This window comes from Phytophthora sojae (assembly GCF_000149755.1).
Source record: "Phytophthora sojae unplaced genomic scaffold PHYSOscaffold_9, whole genome shotgun sequence".
Classification (NCBI taxonomy): Eukaryota; Oomycota; class Peronosporomycetes; order Peronosporales; family Peronosporaceae; genus Phytophthora; species Phytophthora sojae.
This window is the reverse complement of record NW_009258123.1, coordinates 1,563,885-1,583,403: the sequence shown is the minus strand read 5'-3', so window position 1 is coordinate 1,583,403 and position 19,519 is coordinate 1,563,885. Positions and strand designations below refer to the sequence as shown.

The 19,519-nt window shown below is 58.5% G+C and overlaps 8 protein-coding genes across 8 annotated transcripts; 5 read left to right on the top strand and 3 right to left on the bottom strand.

Moving 5' to 3' along the window:
* Positions 1 to 457: 457 nt before the first annotated feature.
* On the top strand, positions 458 to 1,075 carry PHYSODRAFT_549251 (hypothetical protein; the record flags this gene model as incomplete). The annotated part of the gene is made up of 1 exon (XM_009536466.1): positions 458 to 1,075. A coding segment is annotated over exon 1 (585 nt), but the record flags the coding sequence as incomplete, so codon positions are not given.
* PHYSODRAFT_355822 (hypothetical protein) lies at positions 1,056 to 3,701 on the bottom strand. Its single transcript, XM_009536465.1, has one exon. The coding sequence runs from the start codon at positions 3,660 to 3,662 to the stop codon at positions 2,010 to 2,012; it is 1,653 nt and encodes a 550-aa protein (XP_009534760.1). The 5' UTR covers positions 3,663 to 3,701; the 3' UTR covers positions 1,056 to 2,009.
* Positions 3,702 to 6,976: 3,275 nt separating this feature from the next.
* PHYSODRAFT_549244 (hypothetical protein) lies at positions 6,977 to 8,737 on the bottom strand (the record flags this gene model as incomplete). Its single annotated transcript, XM_009536464.1, has 6 exons — positions 6,977 to 7,238; positions 7,345 to 7,425; positions 7,504 to 7,649; positions 7,801 to 7,982; positions 8,062 to 8,243; positions 8,334 to 8,737. The coding sequence occupies 6 exons, from the start codon at positions 8,735 to 8,737 to the stop codon at positions 7,130 to 7,132; spliced, it is 1,104 nt and encodes a 367-aa protein (XP_009534759.1). The 3' UTR covers positions 6,977 to 7,129.
* Positions 8,738 to 10,545: 1,808 nt separating this feature from the next.
* On the top strand, positions 10,546 to 11,703 carry PHYSODRAFT_318398 (hypothetical protein; the record flags this gene model as incomplete). The annotated part of the gene is made up of 3 exons (XM_009536463.1): positions 10,546 to 10,739; positions 10,783 to 10,861; positions 10,921 to 11,703. 3 exons carry the CDS (start codon positions 10,546 to 10,548, stop codon positions 11,701 to 11,703), a joined length of 1,056 nt encoding a protein of 351 aa, XP_009534758.1.
* A 179-nt stretch (positions 11,704 to 11,882) lies between these two features.
* PHYSODRAFT_564323 (hypothetical protein) lies at positions 11,883 to 14,452 on the top strand (the record flags this gene model as incomplete). Its single annotated transcript, XM_009536462.1, has 8 exons — positions 11,883 to 12,173; positions 12,253 to 12,783; positions 12,819 to 13,009; positions 13,076 to 13,382; positions 13,450 to 13,686; positions 13,744 to 13,986; positions 14,051 to 14,155; positions 14,231 to 14,452. 8 exons carry the CDS (start codon positions 11,883 to 11,885, stop codon positions 14,450 to 14,452), a joined length of 2,127 nt encoding a protein of 708 aa, XP_009534757.1.
* A 60-nt stretch (positions 14,453 to 14,512) lies between these two features.
* On the top strand, positions 14,513 to 15,909 carry PHYSODRAFT_564322 (hypothetical protein; the record flags this gene model as incomplete). The annotated part of the gene is made up of 2 exons (XM_009536461.1): positions 14,513 to 15,139; positions 15,207 to 15,909. The coding sequence occupies 2 exons, from the start codon at positions 14,513 to 14,515 to the stop codon at positions 15,858 to 15,860; spliced, it is 1,281 nt and encodes a 426-aa protein (XP_009534756.1). The 3' UTR covers positions 15,861 to 15,909.
* Positions 15,910 to 15,985: 76 nt separating this feature from the next.
* PHYSODRAFT_318395 (hypothetical protein) lies at positions 15,986 to 16,633 on the top strand (the record flags this gene model as incomplete). The annotated part of the gene is made up of 2 exons (XM_009536460.1): positions 15,986 to 16,051; positions 16,136 to 16,633. 2 exons carry the CDS (start codon positions 15,986 to 15,988, stop codon positions 16,631 to 16,633), a joined length of 564 nt encoding a protein of 187 aa, XP_009534755.1.
* Positions 16,634 to 16,766: 133 nt separating this feature from the next.
* On the bottom strand, positions 16,767 to 17,933 carry PHYSODRAFT_258942 (hypothetical protein; the record flags this gene model as incomplete). Its single annotated transcript, XM_009536459.1, has 1 exon — positions 16,767 to 17,933. One exon carries the CDS (start codon positions 17,931 to 17,933, stop codon positions 16,767 to 16,769), a length of 1,167 nt encoding a protein of 388 aa, XP_009534754.1.
* Between the last annotated feature and the right edge of the window lie 1,586 nt (positions 17,934 to 19,519).

Genomic DNA, 19,519 nt, shown 5'->3' with positions numbered 1-19,519 from the left:
CCCCACTTACTACCAGCAGCAGCTGCAGCCTCAGCCGCCGGCGACGTCGTTCGCCATGGGCATGCCCCCGACGCTCGCACGGCATCACAGCCACGGATACGTCTCGGTCATGCAGCAGCAGCAACAGCAGGGATACCAGACCACTATGAACGTGCCGATGCCGCCTCGCCAGGTGCACGTGAACGAAATGCAGCACCTTCTGGAGATCAGCATGGGCCAGCAGCAGCCCCTGCAGTACCAGCCGCAACAGCGCGTTGTGAAGCCCGAGCCGATCCCCTCTTCCTCTGCTATGAACGTTGAGCCCATCGCCTTCACCCCCGCTGACAACAGCGCCAAGATGCCCATGGAAGACCTCGACCCCCTCGCGTACGCCGTGTTCGGCAACGCCTCGGCCCCCAAGCCGGCACTCCCGGGCATGCCCCAGGACATCCAGCAGATCGAGTCGGCCTTCGACTCCCTCGACCGCCTGCTCCCCGAGATCGAGCAGGAAATGCTCTTCCGCTCGCCCGAGCTGGACCAGTTCGCCCGGGCCACGGTGGCTGCCAACATGAAGCCGACGACCAAGTCGCCCAAGAGCATGGCGACCTGCAAGGTGGCTGGCTGCGAGCGCCGCGTGCGCTCCAAGGGCTTCTGCAAGACCCACGGTGGCGGCCGCAAGTGCAGCATCGAGGGCTGCAAGAAGTCGAGCCAGAACGGCGACTTCTGCATCGGCCACGGCGGCGGCAAGAAGTGCAAGGAGGAGGGCTGCGCCAAGGCCGCGCAGTCGCACGGCCTGTGCAAGGCCCACGGCGGCGGCGCTCGCTGCAAGTTCCCCAACTGCAACAAGAGCTCGCAGGGCGGCGGTCTGTGCCGTGCCCACGGCGGCGGCAAGCGCTGCCAGGCCGCTGGATGCCCCAAGGGCGCCCAGCGCGGCAACTTCTGTGCCACGCACGGCGGCTTCCGCAACTGCAAGATCGAGGGCTGCGTGCGCACGGACCGTGGTGGAGGCTTTTGCGAGGTGCACCGTCGCGGTCGCCTCTGTAAGATCGAGGGCTGCAAGAAGCTATCGCGCAACCAGGGCATGTGCACCATGCACATTCGTGAGGAGAAGCAGGACATGAACTCCAGTGCCTCCGTGAAGCCCGAGCCCGCCGCGGCCCTCGCGGTCTGAAGACCATGTCCGTCTTCGTCTACCCGGTCGACTCGCCCAAACTCCGTCCTTCTCTCTCTCAACTACCGCACGAAACTTCGTCCCTCATTCATTGGAAGATGGGGAGGAAGGATCTGGACAACGGAGTCGACTCCGGACAACTCGAGCTGCCGTCTATCGCTCGGGTGTATCTGTCTCTATGTCTCTAGCTTGTATTCATCGGCGTCGTGCCATCCAGTCTAGTCTCCGTGAACAGCTATGTATCTGTGAAGTCAAGTATTTAAGTCGTACGATGGATCAATGAAGCAAATGTATCAAGTTTAAGCTGTTCTTCACTTTGGTTTGCCGTCAGCTTTGGTTAGGTATCCTGAACTTCAGGCTGAAGCTAAACATCGTTGGTAGAACTTATAGTACCTAGTTGTCCAAGGAGTCCACGTAGCGAGCGGCATGATTCTCTATCCCCCTACGTGCCCCGTGTGGTGTTGATGACAGGCGGTCAAGGCAACGATATCTTGGCTGGGAACGGCGGCAGGAACAGCTGCAGATGACTCTGCGGATCGGTGGCCTTCGTGGTGTTGGAAAGCCCCTCGACCGCTTCAAGTATCGACAACAAGGTGCTCCCACGCTGCCAAAGAAGCCTCGAGTCACTCGAGTGCTCCGTACCACCCGGCTGTTGCTACTTGGCCGAGGTGGCTTGGCTGCGGTCAATGCCTGCCGATCATGAGCCGCAAGAGAGCCTCGCAAATTGCAATAGAGCTTGGTGGCGATCGCACAACCTCATAATACTTGCATTTGGTTTGTGGCAATAATGAATCGTGTCTGACGCTAGGTATTTACATGGCTCCGATAAGAGCGACGGCGCTGATACATGTAGAGCAGCTTAGGGTGTGCCTCCAGACAGGGCGGCACTGGTCTTAGGCGACATCGACGCAGTGGACGAGACCTCGTCCATGTCGTCGTCTTGCGGGATCTCCAGGTGAAGCACCCGCGCGTGGTGGATCTGACGGATCGGCTGAGGGTGGTCGATCTGCGGAGGCATGGACGTCCGGTGCGGGTGCGCTGCCTTGCCATGGCTGTGATGACCATGCTGGCTTTGCGGCAGCTTGGCACCGTGGTGCATCTTGCCGTGCGGCGCCTTGGGCTCCTGCTTGGGCTCCACCGCCTTGACCGGGTTCTTGGCCGGCGAGAACTTCGAGTACAGGCCAATCATCTCCTTCTTCATCTTGGCCTGGTACTTGTCATGCTCGCGCTGGTACTCGGTCGTGAAGTTGGCAATGTGCGTAAGTAGCACGTCCAGCTCCTCCTCGGTGTCCTCCTCCTCGAAGTACTCGAGGAAGTGCGCCTTGGCCGCGTTCAGCTTGTCCAGCAACTCCTGGAGTGCGTACAGCTCCGTCTTGACCTCCTTGCAGAACTGCATCAGAGTGTTGTTGTACGCCATCATTGCCTCCTTGTCAGCATCGCTAGCGGTAGGAGGCGGAATCGAGGCCTCGGCCTCGCGCAAAAGATTCTGCAAGCCAGCCTCCAGCCCGTTCTTCTCCGATGCCAGTGACGCGTACGCCACCTTGCTGCACTTGGAAATGAGGTCGATGTCATTGTAGAAGTGCGCGAGGTGGGGCACGTCGCGCTCGATCGACTGCACCACGTACTGCAAAAAGGTGATGCCACCCACAAACGCCTTGGTCTGCGAAAACTTGACCAGGGATCCCAGCGAGAAGGCGTCGACGCCCTGCTGCTCGTCGTCGCCGCCGAAGTTGAGCAGATTGCCGATCTGCAAAATATAAATAAATAGTTGGCGTAGTTCTGCGCTAGAGCACACCTGGTACACACCTCGGGTCACAAGGCCCAACGACTCGCGCAGCTCGTGCACGCGCGAGGGGAACTCTTGCTTGAATACTAGACATCCAAGCTTCTCGTGGAAGCGCGGCACACTGCGCACTTCCATCAAAAATTGTTCGGCAGTGCCGATTGTTGCCATGTCGCCCGTGAAGGCGTTGATGGCCTCCATCTCCTTGCGGTCAGGCCACATGTCCATGAGGGACCGCACTTGAGACGGTGAAAGCACGGACGGGTTCATCGCCAAAATCTCGCGCTTCAGCTCCGGGAACGTCAACTTCACGCGCGCCAGAGTGATGGCAATGTTCTGCGACTTCTTCATATCGATGAGCTGGACCATCGCCTTCTTTTTCTTGGCCGCAGCGGCACCATCCGACTTGACGGAGGCGTTGCGCTTCTTGCTCTCGGTCAGATCCTTCACAAACAGCTTCTCGAGCATCGCGCGACTCTCCTCCGAGATCTGGACCGCCTCCTTCGCCTCTTCCACGGCGTCCCCGCCCCACAGACTGTCGCGACGTGTCCTGTGCCGCTTTCCCTCCCAGTGAAGCTTCTTGCGGATCGAGTCTTTGCGTTTCAGCGTCTTCTTTGGCTCCTGCGCAGGAGTCGCCGCCTGACGAGGACCGTTCAGCTCTGCCGGGTCGAGGCCGGCCATCCGCATCTTTTGCTCCACAGCGCCGCGAGGCAAGCCCATACGAAGCATCTGGAAGTACTTGTGGTATTTCTTGCGGTGAGCAGCTCTCTCCTCCTCCGTGATCTCGGATGCAGCTGCAGGCTTCGGCTCCGGCCTCTTGGGGGGTCCCTGCAACCAGGCCGGATCCACGCCGTCCATGCGCATCTTGTGCTCCACCACGGCGGGGGGCAACCCCACCTTCACCATTTGCAAGTACTTGCCGTGCTTCGCCTCGTACTCCTTCAGCTGCGCCTGGTACGCCGCCTCGGCTTCCGCGTCGAGAGCGGGTGCTGGCGCCTCGGGCAGGGGCTTGTTCGGGTCCATGTCCAGGACGGCCGGATCTACGTTCTCACTCTGCATCTTGTGCTTGACAACGGGCGGCGGGAGACCCACCTTCAGCATTTTGAAGTACTTCTGGTACGTCGGGTGGTCCTTCAGCGGGGTCTGATCCTTTCCAGCGTTGTTGCCATCCGAAGCCGCAGCAGGTGACGGAGACGCGACCTCAGCTGTTGCTGCCACAGGTGTCTGCGGGGCCGCTTGGCGTTGCTTCAACATCGCAGCCAAAGGATGCGCGGCTCCGCTTGCTTCCTCCTGTACAGCAGCCGCCGGTGGAGGTGACGGCGCAGTTCTCCTCGCAAGCATCGCCTCCAACGGGTTCACCTTCTTGGGGGTCTCCTCACTCGGGGACTCCGGCGGCGGGGAAGATCGCTTGGCCAGCATTGCTTCAAGTGCGTTGGTCTTCTTAGCTGGGGCCTTCTTCGGGCTGCTCGTTTCCGATGGCGGAGCAGCTCGCTTCGCAAGCATCTCGGCCAGCATGTTACTTCTGTCCATGGCGGGGCTCTTCTGGGGGGTCTGGGGCACGCTTGTCTCGGTCTCCGAGGGCCTTGATACTGGCGGTTCCTCTTCATCGGAAGAGTCTGTGGCTTGGTTCGGAGGGGGAAGCGCGCGGTTAGCGAGCATGTCCGCTACACTAGCGTGTCTGTCCACACCCGCGGGCATATGCCGCTGCGAGAGCATGTCGAGCAGCCCCCCTCCGAAAAAGTCCTCGCTGTTATTTCTTGAGCGCGCGGGGGTGGAGTACACGGACTCCAGGTCGTCCATCTCGTCTTCGATCCGCACGTCGGCCATGATGTCGAACGAGTCGTATCTCCTGCGCTCCTTCTTCCGCCTCTGCGGGGTCCTGTCGACGGGCTCTTCGTCCTGCAGCTCCTCGGCCTGCTGTCTTGCGAGGAGGTCCTCCAGCGCGCTCTGTAGTCGTCCGCGGCCTCGCACTGCGCCGCGCATTTCGTCTTGCTGGTTGTCCTCGGAGGACGTGGAGGACGTCGCGGACGAGTCTCGGCTCTCCGCGGCGTTCCTGGACACGAGGTCCCGGACGTCGATGGCTTTGTCGTCGTTCTGCGCGGCCTTCTCGTCCTCGTCGCTGTCGCTGTTCCTATGTGATGCCTGCTCGTCGCCATCGCCGCTGTCGGGGTCGAGCGAGCTGGTTGTATGTCGGAAGAAGTCCTGGACCTTTTGCCGGTGGTTCCAAGGTGCGTGCGGCTGTGTCGGTGCTGTCTGCGGCTGGCCGAAGGGCGTGCGCTGGAAGGTGCCCATGGGCAGGCCGAACTGCAGGCCCTCGGCGCGAGCCGAGCGGCCGCGCACCAGCTGCGGCAGTGTCACGGGGGGCTGCACACCGGCCGGCGTGCCGGCACCGGCACTTGCGGCTGCAGCCGGGCCGGCACCGACACCGCCCCGCTTGTCGGCGGAGTTGTGTGTCATGAGCATGGAGATGAAGGACGGCGCCATTTTCGCCTAAGCAACGGCCGAGAACGCTCCGAGAGAGACTGCGGAGGGGGCCGCGCGCGCAAAGTCGAGTCGAGTCTGCGCCAAGCTGGCCTGCAAATCAAGCGGCCAGACGACGGGAGCAATTGCAAGGCGCCTTGCAGACAAGGCTGGATTCGCGTTTTTTGCCGAGTGGGCCGGTTGGATAATCCTGCGGCCCACGCGCCCGAGCTCGGCGGTGAGGTGCGTGTTTCTGCGTGTATGTTGCAGGCCTTGCACTGCCGGGTGTGCTACACTTTGAAGGCAGCTGTGGTGATGGGGGGCTCTGAAATAAGTGCGCGTCCCACTTTGCTGATACAGTGGGACACGTACTTATTCGGATGGCATGCTATCTCGCAGGTGCGCGGAGCTACAAAATTTATGCTGAGACATTTCATGGCGATCGTCTAGCGCGGGGGTATCGAATAAGTCATTGCGCACTTAGTGCTAATGCGTACTTGCGTCAACTAGCAAAAAATTGAGTTAAGCATACTGGAGCCAAGTCACTTGGAAACCGCGATTGACTGGCGCTCAGTATGCCGCGCTCGACCACCACGAATCTTGCGGTTGGCTCGGGTTTCTTGCACGCCCCACGCTCAGATAAGCCCGGTCGCGAATGACTTGCCGGCTTGACCGATTTCGCGACTCACTCGGTTGCTAATTGACGTCGCGTGACCGGCGGCGGCAGTCGATGCCTTTTTGCTGCCGTCGACCAGCTTGGGCCGCTCCACTTTTTTCAGCTGTCTTCTCTATGGAGAATGTTGGGACACGCTCAGAGCGGGAAGTGGAAGGGAGTCCCAACGCGGAGGTGGGGGCGAGCTATTAACTTACGGCCTTGGCCAGCGCGGCGGCGACGACCGACAACATCTTAGCTCGGCGGAGCACTTGCGCCACTGCGGAACTCGCCGCGCGCTAGCCCCGGCACACTACGAGCGCACACCAAGATACTTTTCCTCGATGTGACTCACTCGGGAATTGTATGGGCTGGATTGCACGCACCGTAAACACCGCGAATCTGATGCAGGTGGCTGCCCTCCGAAACACATGCGCCCAGCGCATCAGCGTGAGCCAAAGCGCACTGCCAGACCCGATGCCCCCGCGAGCCTCGATGCAGAGAATCCGCCGCGGAAAGCACGTTTTCTGCGTGGTCCAGCATGGTCCAACCTTGCGTTTTGCATTGGTTGAAGCATGGGCCACCTCGTCTGCCGTTCTCAGTATTCAGCTCCGTATTCGGTCCAAAAACCTCCGGCCCGGCATGAAGAGCCACCAAGAGCCTCCAGAACGGCATGCCCGCAGCCGCTGCTCGTCATGCCCGTCCAATGCAGGCGCTCGTGAGCGTTGGGGCTCGCTTGGCTGTCCCAAAGCAGCAAGAGAGCACGCCGCCACCTCGCCGCCAGCGCACTGAGCGGGGCCCTACACTACAGGCACGACAGCCCCCTAGAAGGCGGCGGGAAGGACAAGAGAAAAAGATCGACCGACTGCAGCCATGGTATATGGCGCGGATGGGGGCCCATTTGACACGACGCGCGATTTGCGCAACAAGATACGCCAACTTCAACCATGTTCGTCGACGACCGTCGTCGGACGACGCCCCAGCGATGGCTGCGTGGCCACCTTGAAGCTGGCGCGCCGCGATCTTGATCCTGATCTTGAGGCAGGCTTAGTCCGGGTTGTCGAAACGCCACCTTGTCCGGCGTTCAGTCGGCGCCAGCAGCAGTGGCGGCGTACTCTCGGTAGAACGGGTCCAGCTCGAGCTGCGCCGCCGGCACGAGGTGGTCTCGCGCGCCCTCCCGGGACGCGCCGCTCCTGTTCACGGCGGAAGAAGGATGAGCGCGCAGATGCGCGTTAGACATCGGAGCTGGGCAAGCCACACACAGAGCGGGCAGCGACTGAAACCAGTGCAAGAACGAACCATTCGTCGTGGAAGCCGTCGCTGTTGACGGTCGGCAGCACCTTGAGCGGCCGGTGGATCCCGTAGCAGAACGAGCGGTGACTGGCGCAGCACAACAGGTGATCCCATACATTAGGCGCCCGGTAGCAACGATGCACTGTTGTCCGAGACAAAACCAACCTTCGGTACGAGTTCTGGTGCTGCACGCTCGCGGACGACGTGCGGCAGCGATACTGGCAGTACTGGAACACGGTGATCTCGGCCGGGTCGCTGTAGACCGGATGGTTCGGGTCAGCGTGCGTCAAGTAGTCTCGCCGGATGCCAGTCTGAGAGACGCCAAGCACAAGGTGAAAAAACAGTTCAAGGTCAGCTGGGGGTCTTCAAGTGGAGGGGACTCAACGGGGCCTACACCAAATGAGCCACGAAGCTGTGCGCAGCCTGCAGGTGCAACTGCCCAAGCGGCCATCGCAGCAACACAAAACGTACGTTGAGGGGGTGCATGCAGCAGGACACGCAGTGCTCGAAGACGTCGCAGCAGTGCGGCGGGTTCGTATCGCACTGGTCGCACGTGAACTGCTTTATCCGGGGAAGGCTGGCGTCGGTCTCGTTGCAGCAGCCGGCCTTCACCTTGTCCAGCTGCGACCGCGTGCACACATAGCCTAGCAGTAGCGGTAGCAGCAACAGCATCGTTAATACAGCCCATCCAGCAGCAACTGCATGATCCAATGTACCTCGTACCCATAGAATCCGTGAGCAGCCTCACGCCTTGGACAGTGTTCTCGCAACGAAGCTCCGTGCTGTCCAGCTTCAGCCCGTCACCTCCTTCACGCAGGAACATTTGACGACGCCCCGGCATCGGCGTGTCCACGCGGTCCACAATAATATGTGATCGGATTTTCTCTTCATCCAGCTCGTCCGCGCTAATACAAAAGAAGCCACGAAAGTTGTGAATCTCCGAATGTTATATCATCTACATGTAGCCAAGTCAAGCCACTGGATAGCTTACTAACCTTACTTTAGCTCCTCGGCCCGATGGGAACCGCATGCGCCCAATAGTGAGCACAATGTACGGCAGCGCGAACGCCAGGCCCAGCGCCAGCAGCAACCGCAGCGTGCTCATCTTCTTCCTGGGATGCACCGACACGCGGATCGACTGCACCAGCCACCGGTCCACGAACGCGACGTAGCGCGGCACGCTGCGCTGCAGACACTGCAGGCCGCGCCTCCCCAGCTCCACGAACACCTGGCTCAGGAACATGACGGCCGCCATGAACTTCCGCCAGCGCGACTCGCGCACGCGCCTGTCCTGCCGCGCGCGCTGCTCGGACGCCAGTCGGTTCTCGCCCTCGCGCATCAGCTCAGCCAAAACCTCGTCGTCCGTCTCGTCATCCGCTCGGTTCACGCCGCGCAGCATGCCGGCGCCGCAGGCATGAGAATGAATAAGTTCCCAAAAGAGTAGGATTTCCCCAAATCAGTGTACGCTTCGTCCCCAAACCTGTAATTGAGGTGTGCCACATACAGATCGCGGAGCACTTCAACTTCAGCTTGAGCAGGGGATCTGGGACCAAGCGCCATCATTTCCTTCATTTTTTGTCTTCTTGCCCAGTCAAGAAGCTCATTGCTGCTTTATCGAGCTCTGGCAAACACGATGGACTCGACCGTATCTGCATATGTCCCGAAGCACGAGCTGACTGCGGCGGAAGCAATCGTTCTCGTCGCGCTGCCACTCGTTGCTTCGATACTGTGCTACGTTTTACTGCGCGTTGTCTGGAGAGTGCCAAGTTCCCCTGAACTTCTGCAACGCGAGCCGCCGAAGTATGGTTCCGTGCCGCAAACCAAGAACTCGCAGCCCGCAGCTAAGTGGCACAAGACGTTCGACTTCGCGTTCCTGATTGGCATGATCGTGTACGCGGGAGTACTGCTGTTGTTAACCTACTTCTACGAGCCACAGTGGCTGCACGAGCCTCACTTCTGGGTCATGCAGCTGCCCAAACTTGGTGTGATGATACTGGTGTCCGTTGTCGGCGGGCTCATTTGCCGCTGGTTTTGCAAAGTCGACGAGAAGGGCTACTTCTTGACGAGCAGATCATCCAAGTTCAAGGTCAACTTCAGGACTTCGCTGCCTACATTGTACCGATGGTGGTCAAATCTGGATATCCTGGGCCGGTTGCTCGAGCATGGGGAGACTTCTTCACTATGCTGAGCTTCCTCCTGCTCATCAAGCCGATTCGCGAGAATTCCAAGTTTTTCGTGCTCCAGTTCAACTCGCTCGACCGTCCAGAAGATCGACCCAATGCGCTGAAGTGGATCATCCTGGGAAACATCGCCCCCGGAAAGCTACTGTTGATGATGTTCATGTGGGTGTTCGCGACGAAAAAGGCGCTGACATTTATTCTCGTATTCATCACGGGCATTGGTCATGGCTTCGCTGAGCCCGTAGGCATGGAGTGCGGCAGGTAACCTCCAGTTGGGGTCATATACGGTACAGATCTGAGATTGGATCTGACGTGCTAAAAGGTGTTCTGGGGGTTGCACCCCCAGACCCCCGCAAAAAGAAAACTAACTCCGAGTTGCGGCAACGGGTCCGTTCGCTGGAATGCTCGTCGCTGGGCCCGCCTCCGCAAATACCGCGCGGCCCTGCTTCGCGGGCACCCCGCGCGGGTTTGCTATGGCTACGCTCCTCGCTGCCGAAACATATGTTTTTCAATACAAAAATTAGTATTAAAAACCGATCCATTCTCTGATCTGTACCCTATATGATCCCCAACCGGGTTTTACCGTGCGGCAAACACTGAGTTTCCTATGAAGATCTACGCAAAAAATAAACTGATTGGATATTCTTCTTGAGGATCTACATGTATACAAGAAGCGTGCTATGATGAAGTACATATTTGTCGACTCTGGCATGGCCACCCAAAGCACAGTTCAAGCTTAATCTAGGCGGCATTGCTTGGCCTTGCTTTTCTTGCTACCCTCTTCGGTCACCAATGAGCCGCGCCCTTGAATCTCTTGCGTCATCCTAACCAATCAAAGTCCCAGCGCCCCTTGTTGTATTGAGACAAGCTGGGAGCGACGCACGAACGAGAAAAAGAATCCCAATCAGAGGCGTGTATACCTCTGGGACGAAGCGATGCATTCCGCTTTGCTGACCAGCGCACTATGCAAGATATTGGCCTCGATCTCTTTGCTGGACCACTACTGTCTCCTCTTTTCCGAGACTCCATGAGTACGACGGAGTTGTCGCCTGAACTATCGGCAGCCCCTACACCGGAGTACCGTCATCTTGAGCTGACGCCTGCTGAAAGAATCGTGCTGGTAGCGTTACCAGTGATCGCATTGGTGCTGAGCTACGTGCTGCTGCGTATCGTCTGGAAGGTGCCAGAATCCCCCGCGCTGCCTCAGCATTCGCAGCCATCGTATTTCTCAAGGGACATCGCTCCCCTCAGTTCACCGACCAAGGACGTCGCTGGTTGAGGAGGGCGAAGTGGCTGGAGACTACGAGAAACACTGGTACGGCACGTTCGACTTCGCCTCCCTGGTGGGCTGGCCGTGTACGCGGCCGTGATGCTCGTGCTGACGTACTTCTACGAGCCGCAGTGGCTGCACGAGACCCGCTTCTGGCTCATGCAGCTGCCCAAGCTCGTGGTCATGATGGTGGTGTCGCTCGCCGGCGGCATCGTGTGCCGCTGCTTCTGCGACGTGGACGAGAAGGACTACATCATGACGAACAAGTCGTCCAAGTTCAAGGTCAACTACACGCGCAAGCTGCAGCACTTCGCCGCGTACATGGTGCCGCTGGTGATCAAGGCGGACTACCCGGGCCCGCTCGCGCTGGCGTGGGGCGACTTCTTCACGATGCTGGGCTTCCTCGTGCTCATCAAGCCCATCCGCGAGCACTCCAAGTTTTTCATGCTGCAGTTCAACTCGCTGGACCGCCCCGAGGACCGCCCCAACACGCTCAAGTGGATCATCGTGGGCAACATCGCGCCGGGCATGTTCATCCTCATGTTCTTCAAGTGGCTGTTCGCGGCGCGGGGCGCGCTGACGTTCATCCTCGTGTTCATCACGGGCATCGGCGACGGCCTGGCCGAGCCCGTGGGCATCACGTGGGGCCGCCACAAGTACAAGACGCGCAGCTGCTTCAGCAAGAACAAGTACACGCGCAGCTGGGAGGGCAGCGCGTGCGTGTTCCTGTCGGGCCTCGTGTTCCCGGCGCTGCAGTACGCGGCGTTCGACAACTTCTGGCAGGTGCTGCTGCCGATGCTGATCCTGGCGCCGACCATGGCGTACGCGGAGGCGACGGCCCCGCACACGATGGACACGCCCGTGCTCATGATCGGGTGCGGCGTCATCCTGTACGCCGTCATCCACCTCATCTAAAGCCCCACCACTTGCATATCTAGGCCTGTAACTCGCCGTAGTTGAAGTGGGCGTATCTTTCTTGAGCTTTTCACATGGCTTCACTTTTGATTCGAATACGATTGGCTGATTTTGTTCTCCTCTAAAATAAATTACGGAAGCTTACTGCAGAATATCTGACCGACGAGGAGCTCGCCAGGATGTTCCTGCGCGACAACGAGTTGGCTCGCGGAGCGGGCGGCGGGGGCCGTCGGGGCGACCGCGCGCGCGTGCTGCAGCTGGCGAAGGAGCAGCGGGAGGCGCGGGGCAAGCGCAAGGAGCAGGAGGCGGCGGCGCGGCAGCTGCAGGCGTTCGTGCGCGGGCGTCTCGCTGCGCGACGTGTGCGGGCCCAGGCGCGAGTCGAGTTCGACCAGAAACTGGGCGATATCGCCAACTTGAAGGCCATCCTGCAGCTGCCCAGCATGCCGCTGCCTTACGACGCGCTGTTCGAGGTGAAATGCCGCAGAAATGAAGCCGATACGATGTTTTCAGCTAGACTCATGAGTGTTTTATGGTATTTTGTTGTTGTAGCTGCTGCGCCTGGTGCTGTTTTTCTATACTGGGGGTGAAGAGGATGCCGAGAGGTTGTTGCAGTTGAGCTCACTGTTCGGGGACTCCTTGGCCGCTGCCCGTGACGGAATCAAAGGAAGTGAGGACAAGCAGAGAGACTGGCAGCTGCGACGGTTCGTGGATCTCTGTCTGCAGTGCAGTACGGCGACCTCTACTGCGGTTGAAGTGGCGGTTGGCTTCAAGACTGCGCGGGAATTGACGGAAACGCTGCCGGAAATCCAGCAGTACCTACTTTCTGGTCGGTTGGTTGACTGTCACCCGCTGAGGGAAATGAGGAAGAAGCAGTACTTTGAAATGCCCAAAGCGTCGGTGACGCAGATTGTTCGGCAAGGGTTGATATCGGCAAGAGGACAGCTGCCGATTTCGTCTCGCGTACATGAATCGTCGTACTCTAACGCTCTGCTCGATTTCGTGGTGTATCTGCTGACGAATACGAGCGGGATACTTGAGGCGTTTGTGATGGAGGTAAGAGCTGTTGGCTGTTGGTGTGGGGTACTCCAGTGTCCTGATGTTGCTGTGTTATGCAGGTTTTATCCGTGCCACTTTTGAACAAAGTGGTTGCAGCTGATCCGTTGCTGCAACTCACGAATCTTCCGCTGTGGATTCGACTGCTTAGTGCGGGTCTGCACTTGTCAGTGTTCGACTTCCCTGCGTCCCCGGTGACTGGGATTGCTTCTGAAGCCTGGTTTCTTGGCAACCTCTTATGGATTTCTGACCAGTAAGTGCTCTTGATGATTCAGATTGGATGAGTTGAGTCTAACAAACCATTTGTGCGTACCGGTAGTGTGGAGGGTAAAACCGACGCTGTAGTACTGAACGAGGTCCAGCTGCTGTCCAAGCTGCTTCAATCTGTACCGCCTGCAACGTACGCAGCATCCGGGGTAGCTGTGTCGTGGACGAAAGTATCCGAGTCTCACTCCGTGCCCGTGGTTTTTCCAGAGGCTTTGAACGAGCAACTTCAAATTTTGGTTAATGATCAGTATCTGCGCTCAATGTGTAACCACCTCCTTTCATTTTCCCCGAGCGCTCTTCGCCATCCGCTGGGTGCCCAGCGACCAGTCCCAATGTATCCTGAAGCACCTACGATCGCGGTAAGTATTTCTTGTGTATTGGTTTGATTCTCGGACTTACCTATGCGCACTACACAACCCTTTGTAGGAGCAATTTGGTTTTGGCGACATCGCATCTTCGTCTTCATTGTCGACATCTCTTTCAGTGACATGGCAGAAGATGAAATCGATCGGAAAGGCGTCATGGGCCAGAAGCTTGTTCGAGAAAGCAGGACTTCGTCGGAGGCGTGAGGGTGGCGAAGAGAACAGCGGTATTGCGGGTACTTCCCAATTGCCAAACACCTCGAGGCAAGCGCGACATATTGCCGCTAGAGGAGTGGATCAAGTCAGCAACGTCGCGTCTACAACAGCGCAAAGGGCAGCATCTCTGAAGTTGTCGAAGAGCACGGAGCCTTTCATTCTGGAGAATATCAAGGCACTATCGTGCCTGTGTGGCACCTTCCTTTTCCGATGGGGCAGCGATGGAGGAAAGCGGCAGTCCTATGCAATGCGTCTGCTGAACACGCTGGCTTTCTATCACGTTGAAGTTGTTGATAACGAAGGGGTTGCAGCACAGAACGTATCTCTCGTTCACATGCTATGGTGCGTTTTGCAAGATACCAAGAATTTTGAAGATTTTGCCAAGGTAAGGCTCTACTGATTGTGGTGCTGCCCTTCATCATTTTGACTGACATGGTGATGCATCACAGAATGTGGATTTGATGCATGCGCGGAGCTCAGATCCGTACGTGTGTATGTTGGTGCTGTTTTGTATGACATACGAGCATCTTCTGGTCGTGATGGATGATGAGGAGGTGAACAATCTCGTTTACATTTCCGGGTTGAGTGGTGGATAAGCGTTTATTTACTCATGACTGTCTTTACTGCAGATGTATGAAAAGGAATACCCACTTCCTCTTTGCGAAGTGGAGCGAATTGTGCTGAGTCTGAAGCGGGCGCTTCATGAGGCGTATTGGACCTACGCCAACCTTGCTCCGTCTTCCGAATCCGTCGCGTTTGGCATGTTTGTCGTAGAAATGGCGACTCGCCTGATGAGGGTTCTATACAATCGGTGTTCTCGGCAGCCATTTTGCAATGTTACGAGCTGGTAAGTTATGCGTGACGTCTATGGATATTCGGCTAAAGTTTGAACGCTAACGCTGATCTATATCATGGGTTGCAGGATTATTGCTGAGCTCGATAGTAACCAGCTGATTGAGGAGGTTTTGCTCGACACACCTCGAGCAAACAAGCTGATCCAGTCCATGCCCTATCTGGTACCATTTCCCGACCGCGTTAAACTGTTCCAGCGACTTATCAAGGCGGACAAGGAGATCCACCAAAGCGAAAGCTGCTCGGTGTATCGCATCCGTATTCACAGAGGTGCCATTTTGGAAGACGGTCTGAGGAAGCTCAACTCGATTCGGACAAGTCTGAAGAAGCGTATCAACGTGGTTTTCGTTAACGCCACTGGTCGCGAAGAAGTTGGCATCGACGCTGGCGGACTCTTCAAAGAGTTCTGGCTGGACCTGTCGACCCTCGCGTTTGATCTGCAGTACGGACTGTTCCTCACGACCCATGATCAACTGTTGTATCCCAACCCCAACTCAGCTTCAGGTCATTTTTCGCGCGAGAGCGACCACCTTACGATGTTTCAGTTCGTCGGTCGGATCTTGGGAAAGGCGCTCTACGAAGGCATTGTGGTACAGCCGAAGTTCGCCCACTTCTTCCTCTCCAAGTTGCTGCACTCGTTCAATCAGCTGAATGAGCTGCCGTCACTGGACCCCGAGATCTACAAGGTAAGATTCAACAATTGTTCGTGGTTCTCTTCAGCTATCATGCTAACGTTGCCTCTTGTGAGTGCAGAATCTGATGTTCCTGAAGTCGTACGAAGGTGGCGTGGAGGATCTCGGCTTGACCCACACGGTCGTCCAAGACGTGTTCGGCGAGCAAAAGGAGGTCGAGATCATCCCAGGAGGAGGCAACGTGCCCGTCACGAACCGGAACAAGACTCGCTACATCCACCTGGTCGCCAACTACTACCTCAACACACAGATCAGGGAGCAGTGCGCAGCCTTCCGCCTGGGTCTGTCGGACCTCATCGACCCGCGATGGCTCCAAATGTTCAACGAGCCCGAGTTGCAAGTGCTGATCTCGGGCAAGAGCGGCAAAATCGACGTGGACGACCTCAAGGCCAACGCGCGATACGCTGGCGGCTACTACGCGCTGGACAAGCGCGTTGCATGGCTGTGGCAGGCGCTGGCGAGCTTCACGCCGTCCGAGCAGGCGGCGTTCCTGCGCTTCACCACGAGCTGCCAACGCGCGCCGTCGCTGGGTTTCGCCTCGCTCACGCCCCAGTTCTGCGTGCAGAAGATCCCGATCCGCAGCGACGACGAGCTGCTGCCCAGCTCCTCCACGTGCTTCAACACGCTCAAGCTGCCCACGTACTCGTCCTACAAGGTGCTGCGAGCAAAGCTGCTGACGTCCATTTCGTCCGGCGCCGGCTTCGAGATTACCTAAACCAAGGTAGGCAATGTCACTTCAATGTAGCCATGATGTTTTTAGCTGCACAAATGCCAAAAACCAAATCACAAATCACAGTTTTCAAGTTGTACATTCGAGCAGCTCCGCTATTAGCCGACACTATGGGCTCGCAAGATGAGATCCGGCGGCTGATGAAGGAGGCCAAGCAGAAGCCCAGGGGCGCTGCTGCGTCAAGTGCAAAGACGTCGAGCGTTAAGCCCAAGCCGCCTGCAAAGCCCAGCAGTTCCGCCGCCGCCGCCTCGAAGCCTCAGCCAGCGATCCCCGCCGGCTTCTTCGACGACTCGCTGGCCGACGCCAAGGCGCGCAACGTGGACGTGCAGCAGCTGGCGGACAAGCAGCTCGAGTCCGACTGGGAGGCGTTCCAGGAGTTCGCGGCGGAGGTGGAGCAGCAGTCGGCCAAGGAGGAGCGGCAGCAGGTGGAGGACGCCAAGGAGCGCGAGGCCGTCGAGCAGCTCGACAACATGCAGTACGTGGACAGGTACCGCGTGGCGCTGGAGCGCGCGACCAGCCTCCGCAATAGAGAGAACAAGAAGAAGGACTTCAATAAGGCAGAGAAGAGGAAGCTGCGGGAGGATGCTGATGGCGACAACTCGGTGGGAAATCACGACGCGGCAGAAGGCGCCGGAGCTGTCGAAACGGCAGTGAGCGAGTTCAAGAAGAAGCACAAGAAGGCCAAGAGGCAGCAACACTCGGACAGTGAAGACTCGGACGACTTCGACCCGTGCAACTGGAGGTCTCGAGCCATCTAGACTGACCAATTGAATGGAATTCATTAGACACAAGCGAGTGTATTAGGTAGATGCTCATCAAACATGTTTTACTTGAGAAGCTTAGCAGTGCACGCAGTCGCTCTCTCCTCTAGATGGAGGTGAGTGACAGCGCTTAGACAAGGTTCACGATGGCGTACAGGATGACGCCGCACCCGATCATGAGCACGGGCGTGTCCATCGTGTGCGGGGCCGTCGCCTCCGCGTACGCCATGGTCGGCGCCAGGATCAGCATCGACAGCAGCACCTGCCAGAAGTTGTCGAACGCCGCGTACTGCAGCGCCGGGAACACGAGGCCCGACAGGAACACGCACGCGCTGCCCTCCCAGCTGCGCGTGTACTTGTTCTTGCTGAAGCAGCTGCGCGTCTTGTACTTGTGGCGGCCCCACGTGATGCCCACGGGCTCGGCCAGGCCGTCGCCGATGCCCGTGATGAACACGAGGATGAACGTCAGCGCGCCCTGCGCCGCGAACAGCCACTTGAAGAACATGAGGATGAACATGCCCGGCGCGATGTTGCCCACGATGATCCACTTGAGCGTGTTGGGGCGGTCCTCGGGGCGGTCCAGCGAGTTGAACTGCAGCATGAAAAACTTGGAGTGCTCGCGGATGGGCTTGATGAGCACGAGGAAGCCCAGCATCGTGAAGAAGTCGCCCCACGCCAGCGCGAGCGGGCCCGGGTAGTCCGCCTTGATCACCAGCGGCACCATGTACGCGGCGAAGTGCTGCAGCTTGCGCGTGTAGTTGACCTTGAACTTGGACGACTTGTTCGTCATGATGTAGCCCTTCTCGTCCACGTCGCAGAAGCAGCGGCACACGATGCCGCCGGCGAGCGACACCACCATCATAACCACGAGCTTGGGCAGCTGCATGAGCCAGAAGCGGGTCTCGTGCAGCCACTGCGGCTCGTAGAAGTACGTCAGCACGAGCATCACGGCCGCGTACACGGCCATGCCCACCAGGAAGGCGAAGTCGAACGTGTTGTACCAGTGCTCCTCGTAGTCTCCAGCCACTTCGCCCTCCTCAACCAGCGACGTCTTGATGGCGGTGATGGGCTGCAGCTGCTCGCCCGTCGCGCCGTAGGACGGCACGGGCGCGCGCACGGGCAGCGGCGTGGGCACGCGCCACACGAGGCGCAGCATGACGTAGCACAGGATGAGCGCGGCGAAGGGCAGCACGGCGATGATGACGCCCTCGGTGGTGGTCATGTTCTCGGGCCACTCGAGCGGAGCGGCCGTGGGCGCGGGGGTCACCACGGGGTCGACGGGGATCACGTCGGCCATGGTGCTGCTGAAGCTGAGGCTGCTGGGTCCGTTCCCTTCCTTGGAGCTGAGCTGGTCGGCGTCGAGCGGCGCAAATTCAGTTGTGACGCTGCTGGGCGAGGGGGTGGATGGATTGGATACCACGATCTTTTGTGGCAACTTACTCGAGAGCGCCGGGAACGCGGCAGGTATAGAAGAGACGGGTCAAGCCGGTATGTAATCGAGGTGCGGCCGCTGACGTACGTGTTCTATCAGACCGCTGGTGGCGGTCCACCACTCGATTTCTGCGCGGGTTTCTGTATTTTGGCCTGCACTCGCCATCGCTGCGCTGACAGTCGGCCACTGCCGGCAGCAATGCTGCTGGCAAGGAGTCGTGCAACGAGGACTGCGGTGGGCTGGACTAACGTGCGGTCACGGTGGAGTGAGGCCCCAACACGCAGCTTGGGCTTGCCTCGCTTTAACACGCAGAAACAGTACGCGATTCCTCTTTTGCGCCGGCAACGTGATGGTGGCGCAAGGAATAGGCCTCGCTACGTGCTGGCGAAGGCTCGAGTTGACTGGTTCCAGGCCGTCCACGTGATTCGCAGTGTGGTTCATACGGGTCCGCGTCAGCGGGAGTGGGTATCGAGACCTCCATCCATCACGGCGAATGGCATCAGACAAGCTTCATGAAGGCAGAACATGAACATGAACAGTGGAGACTTTGTCGAGGTCTCTGAACGGCTGGCCTGTGATTGGCGGGCCAAAACCGTTACGAAGAGCCGTTTCAGGGAGCCGGAAGTGAGTGAATCCGCAGATTTTAACTGAGCTTGCGAGCTCCGGCAGCGAATCTGCGCTTGTCGCCTAGCGACCTCGGCGATTTGAAAGGCGCGTGGCCCTGGTGGCTCGCACTCGCTCAGGTTGCGGTCCTGTCACATTGGGCTCGCTTCGGCGGTGCGCATGAGCAGTCAACACCGGCAAAAACCTGTCGACTGCGGCTTGGCTGGAACGATCCGTGCAACGCGGTGCTGCAATGCGGGGCGGGGACCGGAAAACATGCAGAAGTCGAGGCTTTCTACAGTAGCTGTCCAGCTAGGAGCTCCACTGCAATTGCTTCAAGGTGCCACCCAGTGGATGACAAGGCACGTAATTCATTTCTGCGCGCGGAGACACAACAAAGGCTCTCTGAGAGAGAGCCTTCATTGAACTGCACCACCTGAGTTTGGCAACAAGCAGAGCCGCAGCTTGTGTGTCGACAATGCGGCACGGAGTTGCAGACCACCATTCCAGCAGAAATTAATCCAGAATGCATGTTGCCCCTTTTGCAACATGATCTGATGACCAAGCTCGTGCGAGCTGCACCGCGCTGCAAGCGCTATTCTCGACTTCCCTGTGGCCAGCTACTTGTGGTGGTCGCAGCGGTAATAGCGCTCGGCCGTCAAGTAGTGGAGCAGACATAGCTGACCATGAGCTTTGCATGACTTGCGTTGCATGCCAAGCAAACTCGATCACCAACGTGAGCAGCTCTAGACGAGTTGACGCACATCATCTGCAGAAAAGTCTGCGATGCAGGTATGCGCTTGCACGTGTACTGCTGTCATTGACAGCCTGCCAAGCTTCAGTTGCAG